At 57.0% G+C, this 12,034-nt stretch overlaps 1 protein-coding gene across 2 annotated transcripts in view; it reads right to left on the bottom strand.

Moving 5' to 3' along the window:
• The window catches only part of KLHDC4 (kelch domain containing 4), a 103,323-nt gene that overhangs the window by 83,131 nt on the left and 8,158 nt on the right, over window positions 1–12,034 (bottom strand). The window contains exon 2 of one of the 2 annotated variants that reach the window (XM_063945663.1): window positions 782–873. In XM_063945663.1, coding sequence (XP_063801733.1) covers window positions 782–873 — 92 coding nt within the window. Of the gene's footprint in view, window positions 1–781; window positions 874–12,034 lie in introns of those variants that run through there. The other variant, XM_063945664.1, reaches the window with a different exon arrangement.

Raw genomic sequence — 12,034 nt, 5'->3', positions numbered from 1 at the left:
ATGGTAAAAGAATTTTTTTTTCAAAATAAAATGGTTCTTCAAAGTTTATTCCATCACTATGATGAAAAGACATCTGTATAAATTGTTTCCCTTGTATTTTGGCGCTATGTGCTTCGACCTCCCATTGGTTAAAGGTGCTTCTGTCGTTGCAGACAGTAGTATAGTCCGTTTCACCTGACAACTCTGCTGCGTATAGCGACATATGACATCATCACCTGACATCGTGAGGAGCAGACTTTGTATTGGAATTTTTTTGAGCACATTTAACTATTTTCTCTACATCCTCAGAAGTAAATACAGCATGTATCCCCATCTAGTGTTGCTCTGCACCCCATGTGCCAGTCACACAGCCTGTTCAGTGATGGGACGCCAGCTTCTACCGCCGCACCGACCAGCAATGCATGAACCTCTTACATACATACTGTAATGTTAAAAATGACTAAACGAAAATTAGGGTGCATGCGGTCAGCATACCGACACCAGGATCCCAGCAGCAGAATGCCGGCGGGGAAGGGGGGGGGGGTTTGCTGCGGTCAGGATTCCGGCGTCGGCATGGTGACCACCAGGATCCCGGGCGCCAAGCACATGAACGCATCCCGGATGCTTCTAAAAAAAAAAAAAAAAAACATTGTTCCTTCATATCACTCATCATGGATCCCGCCTCTTCCTCCTAATTGCACCATAAATAGCTATTCCTGGCTAGTGTTAAGTGTAAGCCGTAACATGATTTAGGGTATCTCATCCCGAGTGGTGTCTGTGCAGAGGTCACTTGTGCTCTTGCCTTGGACTGGGCGCAGGACATGGCGTCTCTATGACTTGTGTCTTCTTCGCGTCCAGAGACTGGAATTCCGCTATCAAAGCTTCCAGATCCTCCTGAGGAACAATATATACAAAGTACAGACATCAGGAATACAGCGGCTGCGTATTAATAGCTAGACCAGTGGTTCTCAAACTCGGTCCTCAGGACCCCACACGGTTCACGTTTTCCATGTCACACAGCAGATGCACTGTGTATCACCAACTGTCACATTTTAAAAATCTACAGGTGACCGGGAAAACATGAACCATGTGGGGTCCTGAGGACCGAGTCTGAGAACCTGTGAGCTAGACCAATAAAACTGCTTCTCAAAGTGGTGTAGGTATAGACAAAATAGGATTTTAATACCTACCAGTAAATCCTTTTCTCCTAGTCTGTAGAGGATGCTGGGGACACTTCAAGAACCATGGGGTATAGACGGGATCCGCAGGAGACATGGGCACTTTAAGACTTTGAATGGGTGTGAACTCACTCCTCCCTCTATGCCCCTCCTCCAGACTCCAGTTATAGGAACTGTGCCCAGGGAGACGGACATTTTGAGGAAAAGGATTTATTTTTAAACCAAGGTGAGATACATACCAGCTCACACCACAAACACGCCGTACAATATGGCATTCAACAGAAATCCAGTCAACGGCCTGAACAATGTCAGCAACAGGCTGACCATAACAGAAACACAACTCGTGTGTAACATAACCAATAACTAACAAGTAATTAATGCAGATAGAGTCCGCACTGGGACGGGCGCCCAGCATCCTCTACGGACTAAGAGAAAAGGATTTACCGGTAGGTATTAAAATCCTATTTTCTCATACGTCCTAGAGGATGCTGGGGATGCTTCAAGAACCATGGGGTTATACCAAAGCTCCAGAACGGGCAGGAGAGTGCGGATGACTCTGCAGCACCGACTGACCAAACCTGAGGTCCTCCTCAGCCAGGGTGTCAAATTTGTAAAATTTTGCAAACATGTTTGCACCTGACCAAGTAGCTGCTCGGCAAAGTTGTAACACCGAGACCCCCCCGGGCAGCCGCCCAGGATGAGCCCACCTTTCTGGTAGAGTGGGCCTTCACTGATTTTGGCAACGGTAAACCAACCGTAGAATGAGCATTCTGAATTGTAGTACAGATCCAACGCGCAATAGGCTGCTTAGAAGCAGGATTCCCAATCTTGTTGGGAGCATACAGCACAAACAAAGCGTCTGTTTTCCTAAGTTGAGCCGTCCTGGCGACATAAATCTTCAAAGCCCTAACCACATCGAGAGATTTTGACTCAGCGAAAGTGGCAGTAGCCACAGGCACCACAATAGGTTGGTTCATGTGGAACGATGAAACCACCTTCGGAAGAAACGGTTGACAAGTCCTCAACTCTGCTCTATCTTCATAGAAGATTAAATATGGGCTCTTGTGAGACAAGGCCGCTAATTCAGACACCCGCCTTGAGGATGCCAAGGCCAATAGCATGACCACTTCCAAGTGAGAAATTTTAACTCTATCTTCTGTAAGGGTTCAAACCAATGTGATTGAAGGAACTGCAACACCACGTTAAGATCCCAAGGTACCACCGGGGGCACAAATGGAGGTTGGATGTGCAGCACGCCTTTCACGAAAGTCTGTACTTCCGAAAGGGAAGCTAATTCTTTTTGAAAGAAAATTGATAAGGCCTAAATTTGTACTTCAATTGAGCCCAACTTTAGGCCCGCATCCACACCTGCTTGCAGAAAATGGAGAATCCGGCCTAGCTGAAATTCTTCCATAGGAACCCTCTTGGACTCACACCAAGATACATATTTTCTCCAAATACGGTGATAATGTTTCGCCGTTACTTCTTTTCTAGCCTGAAGAAGTGTGGGAATAGCTTCACTGGGAATACCCTTTCGGGCTAGGAACCGGCGTTCAACCGCCAAGCCGTCAAACGTAGCCGCGGTAAGTCTTGATAACCGCACGGCCCTTGTTGTAACAGATCCTCTCGTAGATGAAGAGGCCAAGGATTTCCTACTATTAAGTCCTGAAAATCTGGATACCAAGCCCTTCTTGGCCAGTCCGGAACAATGAGTATCGCCTGAACCTTTGTCCTTCTTATGATCTTCAGTACCTTTGGAATGAGCGGAAGCGGAGGGAACACGTACACCGACTGAAACACCCACGGTGTCACTAAGGCGTCCACTGCTATTGCTTGAGGGTCTCTCGACCTGGAACAATATCTCTGAAGTTTCTTGTTGAGGCGAGACGCCATTATGTCTATTTGAGGAATTCCCCAAATACTTGTCACCTCTGCGAAGACCTCTTGATGAAGACCCCACTCTCCCGAATGGAGATCATGTCTGCTGAGGAAGTCTGCTTCCCAGTTGTCCACTCCTGGAATGAATACTCCGACAGAGCGCTTGTATGTCTTTCCGCCCAGCAGAGAACTTTTGTGGCCTCTGCCATTGCCGCTCGGCTCTTTGTTTCGCCCTGGCGGTTTATGTGCGCTACCGCTGTTATATTGTCCGACTGTATCAGGACAGGCAGGCTGCGAAGAAGACGATCCGCTTGAAGAAGACCGTTGTAAATGGCCCTTAACTCCAACACGTTTATGTGTAGAGAAACTTCCTGGCTTGACCATCTTCCCTGGAAAGTTTCCCCTTGTGTGACCACTCCCCAGCCTCGGAGACTCGCATCCGTGGTCAGTAGGATCCAATCCTGGATCCCGAACCTGCGTCCCTCTAGGACAGGGGTGGGCAATTATTTCAGCTGAGGGGCCACTTGACACTTTCTTGTCAGTATCCGAGGGCCACACATAAAATAGCAGCTCCCCCCCCACCCACGTGCCAAAAATATAAGGACGTGGCTTCATGTGGAAGGGGCATGGCCAAAAAATAATACAGATTCATATTAGGCTGCTCAATAGTCTCCATTACTCAAATTGGGCCACACAGTAGCGCCACTTACACACATTACACCAGGTAGAGCCCCTTTTACACACATTATGGCAGGTAGAGCTCCCTTATACACAGTACAGACGGTAGAGCCCCCTTTTTACACAGTACGGAAGGTAGAGCCCCCTTTTACACATTATAGCAGGAAGAGCCCCCTTTTACACATTAACATTTTATTTGGGATAATCATTGCGCAGCAAGCAAATTATCCAGTGTATTATGGCCCCTGGGGAAAGGTGTGACACACTGACAGAACACGGGGGGGTGACACAGTGACAGAACACGGGGGGGGTGACACAGTGACAGAACACGGGGGGGGTGACACAGTGACAGAACACGGGGGGGGGGTGACACAGTGACAGAACACGGGGGGGGGTGACACGGTGACAGAACACGGGGCAGTGACAGAACACGGGGGGGTGACACGGTGACAGAAGACGGGGGGGTGACACGGTGACAGAACACGGTGGGGGTGACACGGTGACAGAACACGGTGGGGGTGACACGGTGACAGAACACGGTGGGGGTGACACGGTGACAGAACACGGTGGGGGTGACACAGTGACAGAACACGGTGGGGGTGACACAGTGACAGAACACGGTGGGGGTGACACAGTGACAGAACACGGTGGGGGTGACACAGTGACAGAACACGGTGGGGGTGACACAGTGACAGAACACGGTGGGGGTGACACAGTGACAGAACACGGTGGGGGTGACACGGTGACAGAACACGGTGGGGGTGACACGGTGACAGAACACGGTGGGGGTGACACGGTGACAGAACACGGTGGGGGTGACACGGTGACAGAACACGGTGGGGGTGACACGGTGACAGAACACGGTGGGGGTGACACGGTGACAGAACACGGTGGGGGTGACACGGTGACAGAACACGGTGGGGGTGACACGGTGACAGAACACGGTGGGGGTGACACGGTGACAGAACACGGTGGGGGTGACACGGTGACAGAACACGGTGGGGGTGACACGGTGACAGAACACGGTGGGGGTGACACGGTGACAGAACACGGTGGGGGTGACACGGTGACAGAACACGGTGGGGGTGACACGGTGACAGAACACGGGGGTGTGACACGGTGACAGAACACGGGGGTGTGACACGGTGACAGAACACGGGGGTGTGACACGGTGACAGAACACGGGGGTGTGACACGGTGACAGAACACGGGGGTGTGACACGGTGACAGAACACGGGGGTGTGACACGGTGACAGAACACGGGGGTGTGACACGGTGACAGAACACGGGGGGGTGACACGGTAACAGAACACGGGGGGGTGACACGGTGACAGAACACGGGGGGGTGACACGGTGACAGAACACGGGGGGGTGACACGGTGACAGAACACGGGGGGGTGACACGGTGACAGAACACGGGGGGGTGACACGGTGACAGAACACGGGGGGTGACACGGTGACAGAACATGGTGGGGGTGACAGAACATGGTGGGGGTGACAGAACATGGTGGGGGTGACAGAACATGGTGGGGGTGACAGAACATGGTGGGGGTGACAGAACATGGTGGGGGTAACAGTGACAGAACATGGTGGGGGTGACACGGTGACAGAACACAAGGGGGTGACAGTGACAACACGGGGGGGTGACAGAACACGGGGGGGTGACACGGTGACAGAACACGGGGGTGTGACACGGTGACAGAACACGGGGGTGTGACACGGTGACAGAACACGGGGGTGTGACACGGTGACAGAACACGGGGGGGTGACACGGTGACAGAACACGGGGGGGTGACACGGTGACAGAACACGGGGGGGTGACACGGTGACAGAACACGGGGGGGGTGACACGGTGACAGAACACGGGGGGGGTGACACGGTGACAGAACACGGGGGGGTGACACGGTGACAGAACACGGGGGGGTGACACGGTGACAGAACACGGGGGGGTGACACGGTGACAGAACACGGGGGGGTGACACGGTGACAGAACACGGGACGGTGACAGAACATGGTGGGGGTGACAGAACATGGTGGGGGTGACAGAACATGGTGGGGGTGACAGAACATGGTGGGGGTGACAGAACATGGTGGGGGTGACAGAACATGGTGGGGGTGACAGAACATGGTGGGGGTGACACGGTGACAGAACATGGTGGGGGTAACAGTGACAGAACATGGTGGGGGTGACACGGTGACAGAACATGGTGGGGGTGACACAGTGACAGAACATGGTGGGGGTGACACGGTGACAGAACATGGTGGGGGTGACACGGTGACAGAACATGGTGGGGGTGACACGGTGACAGAACATGGTGGGGGTGACACGGTGACAGAACATGGTGGGGGTGACACGGTGACAGAACATGGTGGGGGTGACACGGTGACAGAACATGGTGGGGGTGACACGGTGACAGAACATGGTGGGGGTGACACGGTGACAGAACATGGTGGGGGTGACACAGTGACAGAACATGGTGGGGGTGACACAGTGACAGAACATGGTGGGGGTGACACAGTGACAGAACATGGTGGGGGTGACACAGTGACAGAACATGGTGGGGGTGACACAGTGACAGAACATGGTGGGGGTGACACAGTGACAGAACATGGTGGGGGTGACACGGTGACAGAACACGGGGGGGTGACACGGTGACAGAACACGGGGGGGTGACACGGTGACAGAACACGGGGGGGTGACACGGTGACAGAACACGGGGGGGTGACACGGTGATAGAACACGGGGGGGTGACACGGTGATAGAACACGGGGGGGTGACAGTGACAGAACACGGGGGGGGTGACACGGTGACAGAACACGGGGGGGTGACACGGTGACAGAACACGGGGGGGGGGGTGACACGGTGACAGAACACGGGGGGGGGGTGACACGGTGACAGAACACGGGGGGGGGGGTGACACGGTGACAGAACACGGGGGGGGTGACACGGTGACAGAACACGGGGGGGGGTGACACGGTGACAGAACACGGGGGGGGGGGGGTGACACGGTGACAGAACACGGGGGGGGGGGGGTGACACGGTGACAGAACACGGGGGGGGGGTGACACGGTGACAGAACACGGGGGGGTGACACGGTGACAGAACACGGGGGGGTGACACGGTGACAGAACACGGGGGGGTGACACGGTGACAGAACACGGGGGGGGTGACACAGTGACAGAACACGGGGCGGTGACAGAACACGGGGGGGTGACACGGTGACAGAACACGGGGGGGTGACACGGTGACAGAACACGGGGGGGTGACACGGTGACAGAACACGGGGGGGTGACACGGTGACAGAACACGGGGGGGTGACACGGTGACAGAACACGGGGGGGGTGACACGGTGACAGAACACGGGGGGGGTGACACGGTGACAGAACACGGGGGGTGGGGTGACACGGTGACAGAACACGGGGCGGTGACAGAACACGGGGCGGTGACACGGTGACAGAACACGGGGGGGGTGACACGGTGACAGAACACGGGGGGGGTGACACGGTGACAGAACACGGGGGGGTGACACGGTGACAGAACACGGGGGGGTGACACGGTGACAGAACACGGGGGGGTGACACGGTGACAGAACACGGGGGGGTGACACGGTGACAGAACACGGGGGGGTGACACGGTGACAGAACACGGGGGGGTGACACGGTGACAGAACACGGGGGGGTGACACGGTGACAGAACACGGGGGGGTGACACGGTGACAGAACACGGGGGGGTGACACGGTGACAGAACACGGGGGGGTGACACGGTGACAGAACACGGGGGGGGTGACACGGTGACAGAACACGGGGGGGGTGACACGGTGACAGAACACGGGGGGGGTGACACGGTGACAGAACACGGGGGGTGACACGGTGACAGAACACGGGGGGGGTGACACGGTGACAGAACACGGGGGGTGACACGGTGACAGAACACGGGGGGGGTGACACGGTGACAGAACACGGGGGGGGTGACACGGTGACAGAACACGGGGGGTGACACGGTGACAGAACATGGTGGGGGTGACAGAACATGGTGGGGGTGACACAGTGACAGAACATGGTGGGGGTAACAGTGACAGAACATGGTGGGGGTGACAGAACATGGTGGGGGTGACACGGTGACAGAACATGGTGGGGGTGACACGGTGACAGAACATGGTGGGGGTGACAGAACATGGTGGGGGTGACAGAACATGGTGGGGGTGACACGGTGACAGAACATGGTGGGGGTGACACAGTGACAGAACATGGTGGGGGTGACACAGTGACAGAACATGGTGGGGGTGACACAGTGACAGAACATGGTGGGGGTAACAGTGACAGAACATGGTGGGGGTGACACGGTGACAGAACATGGTGGGGGTGACACGGTGACAGAACATGGTGGGGGTGACACGGTGACAGAACATGGTGGGGGTGACACGGTGACAGAACATGGTGGGGGTGACACGGTGACAGAACATGGTGGGGGTGACACGGTGACAGAACATGGTGGGGGTGACACGGTGACAGAACATGGTGGGGGTGACACGGTGACAGAACATGGTGGGGGTGACACGGTGACAGAACATGGTGGGGGTGACACGGTGACAGAACATGGTGGGGGTGACACGGTGACAGAACATGGTGGGGGTGACACGGTGACAGAACATGGTGGGGGTGACACGGTGACAGAACATGGTGGGGGTGACACGGTGACAGAACATGGTGGGGGTGACACGGTGACAGAACATGGTGGGGGTGACACGGTGACAGAACATGGTGGGGGTGACACGGTGACAGAACATGGTGGGGGTGACACGGTGACAGAACATGGTGGGGGTGACACGGTGACAGAACATGGTGGGGGTGACACGGTGACAGAACATGGTGGGGGTGACACGGTGACAGAACATGGTGGGGGTGACACGGTGACAGAACATGGTGGGGGTGACACGGTGACAGAACATGGTGGGGGTGACACGGTGACAGAACATGGTGGGGGTGACACGGTGACAGAACATGGTGGGGGTGACACGGTGACAGAACATGGTGGGGGTGACACGGTGACAGAACATGGTGGGGGTGACACGGTGACAGAACACGGGGGGGTGACACGGTGACAGAACACGGGGGGGGGTGACACAGTGACAGAACACGGGGCGGTGACAGAACACGGGGGGGTGACACAGTGACAGAACATGGTGGGGGTGACACAGTGACAGAACATGGTGGGGGTGACACAGTGACAGAACATGGTGGGGGTGACACAGTGACAACACGGGGGGTGACAGTGACAGAACACGGGGGTGTGACACGGTGACAGAACACGGGGGTGTGACACGGTGACAGAACACGGGGGTGTGACACGGTGACAGAACACGGGGGTGTGACACGGTGACAGAACACGGGGGGGTGACACGGTGACAGAACACGGGGGGGTGACACGGTGACAGAACACGGGGGGGTGACACGGTGACAGAACACGGGGGGGTGACACGGTGACAGAACACGGTGGGGTGACACGGTGACAGAACACGGTGGGGGTGACACGGTGACAGAACACGGTGGGGGTGACACGGTGACAGAACACGGTGGGGGTGACACGGTGACAGAACACGGTGGGGGTGACACGGTGACAGAACACGGTGGGGGTGACACAGTGACAGAACACGGTGGGGGTGACACAGTGACAGAACACGGTGGGGGTGACACAGTGACAGAACACGGTGGGGGTGACACAGTGACAGAACACGGTGGGGGTGACACAGTGACAGAACACGGTGGGGGTGACACAGTGACAGAACACGGTGGGGGTGACACAGTGACAGAACACGGTGGGGGTGACACAGTGACAGAACACGGTGGGGGTGACACAGTGACAGAACACGGTGGGGGTGACACAGTGACAGAACACGGTGGGGGTGACACAGTGACAGAACACGGTGGGGGTGACACAGTGACAGAACACGGTGGGGGTGACACAGTGACAGAACACGGTGGGGGTGACACAGTGACAGAACACGGTGGGGGTGACACAGTGACAGAACACGGTGGGGGTGACACAGTGACAGAACACGGTGGGGGTGACACAGTGACAGAACACGGGGGGTGACAGTGACAGAACACGGGGGGTGACAGTGACAGAACACGGGGGGTGACAGTGACAGAACACGGGGGGGTGACACGGTGACAGAACACGGGGATGTGACACGGTGACAGAACACGGGGGGGTGACACGGTGACAGAACACGGGGATGTGACACGGTGACAGAACACGGGGGGGTGACACGGTGACAGAACACGGGGGTGTGACACGGTGACAGAACACGGGGGTGTGACACGGTGACAGAACACGGGGGGGTGACACGGTGACAGAACACGGGGGGGTGACACGGTGACAGAACACGGGGGGGTGACACGGTGACAGAACACGGGGGGGTGACACGGTGACAGAACACGGGGGGGTGACACGGTGACAGAACACGGGGGGGTGACACGGTGACAGAACACGGGGGGGTGACACGGTGACAGAACACGGGGGGGTGACACGGTGACAGAACACGGGGGGGTGACACGGTGACAGAACACGGGGGGGTGACACGGTGACAGAACACGGGGGGGTGACACGGTGACAGAACACGGGGGGGTGACACGGTGACAGAACACGGGGGGGTGACACGGTGACAGAACACGGGGGGGTGACACGGTGACAGAACACGGGGGGGTGACACGGTGACAGAACACGGGGGGGTGACACGGTGACAGAACACGGGGGGTGACACGGTGACAGAACATGGTGGGGGTGACAGAACATGGTGGGGGTGACAGAACATGGTGGGGGTGACAGAACATGGTGGGAGTGACAGAACATGGTGGGGGTGACACGGTGACAGAACATGGTGGGGGTAACAGTGACAGAACATGGTGGGGGTGACACGGTGACAGAACACAAGGGGGTGACAGTGACAACACGGGGGGGTGACAGTGACAGAACACGGGGGGGTGACAGTGACAGAACACGGGGGGGTGACAGTGACAGAACACGGGGGGGTGACAGTGACAGAACACGGGGGGGTGACAGTGACAGAACACGGGGGGGTGACAGTGACAGAACACGGGGGGGTGACAGTGACAGAACACGGGGGGGTGACAGTGACAGAACACGGGGGGGTGACAGTGACAGAACACGGGGGGGTGACACGGTGACAGAACACGGGGGTGTGACACGGTGACAGAACACGGGGGTGTGACACGGTGACAGAACACGGGGGTGTGACACGGTGACAGAACACGGGGGTGTGACACGGTGACAGAACACGGGGGTGTGACACGGTGACAGAACACGGGGGGTGACACGGTGACAGAACACGGGGGGTGACACGGTGACAGAACACGGGGGGGTGACACGGTGACAGAACACGGGGGGGTGACACGGTGACAGAACACGGGGGGGTGACACGGTGACAGAACACGGGGGGGTGACACGGTGACAGAACATGGTGGGGGTGACAGAACATGGTGGGGGTGACAGAACATGGTGGGGGTGACAGAACATGGTGGGGGTGACAGAACATGGTGGGGGTGACAGAACATGGTGGGGGTGACAGAACATGGTGGGGGTGACAGAACATGGTGGGGGTGACACGGTGACAGAACATGGTGGGGGTGACACAGTGACAGAACATGGTGGGGGTGACACGGTGACAGAACATGGTGGGGGTGACACAGTGACAGAACATGGTGGGGGTGACACAGTGACAGAACATGGTGGGGGTGACACAGTGACAGAACATGGTGGGGGTAACAGTGACAGAACATGGTGGGGGTGACACGGTGACAGAACATGGTGGGGGTGACACGGTGACAGAACATGGTGGGGGTGACAAGGTGACAGAACATGGTGGGGGTGACACGGTGACAGAACATGGTGGGGGTGACACAGTGACAGAACATGGTGGGGGTGACACAGTGACAGAACATGGTGGGGGTGACAGTGACAGAACATGGTGGGGGTGACACAGTGACAGAACATGGTGGGGGTGACACAGTGACAGAACATGGTGGGGGTGACACAGTGACAGAACATGGTGGGGTGACAGAACACGGGGGGGTGACAGAACACGGGGGGGTGACACGGTGACAGAACACGGGGGGGTGACACGGTGACAGAACACGGGGGGGTGACACGGTGACAGAACACGGGGGGGTGACACGGTGACAGAACACGGGGGGGTGACACGGTGACAGAACACGGGGGGGTGACACGGTGACAGAACACGGGGGGGTGACACGGTGACAGAACACGGGGGGTGACACGGTGACAGAACACGGGGGGGTG

The sequence above is a fragment of the Pseudophryne corroboree genome, chromosome 11 (genome assembly GCF_028390025.1).
Source record: "Pseudophryne corroboree isolate aPseCor3 chromosome 11, aPseCor3.hap2, whole genome shotgun sequence".
In the NCBI taxonomy this organism is placed as follows: Eukaryota; Metazoa; Chordata; class Amphibia; order Anura; family Myobatrachidae; genus Pseudophryne; species Pseudophryne corroboree.
The sequence above is the reverse complement of the archived record's forward strand: the minus strand, read 5'-3'. Positions and strand labels throughout refer to the sequence as shown.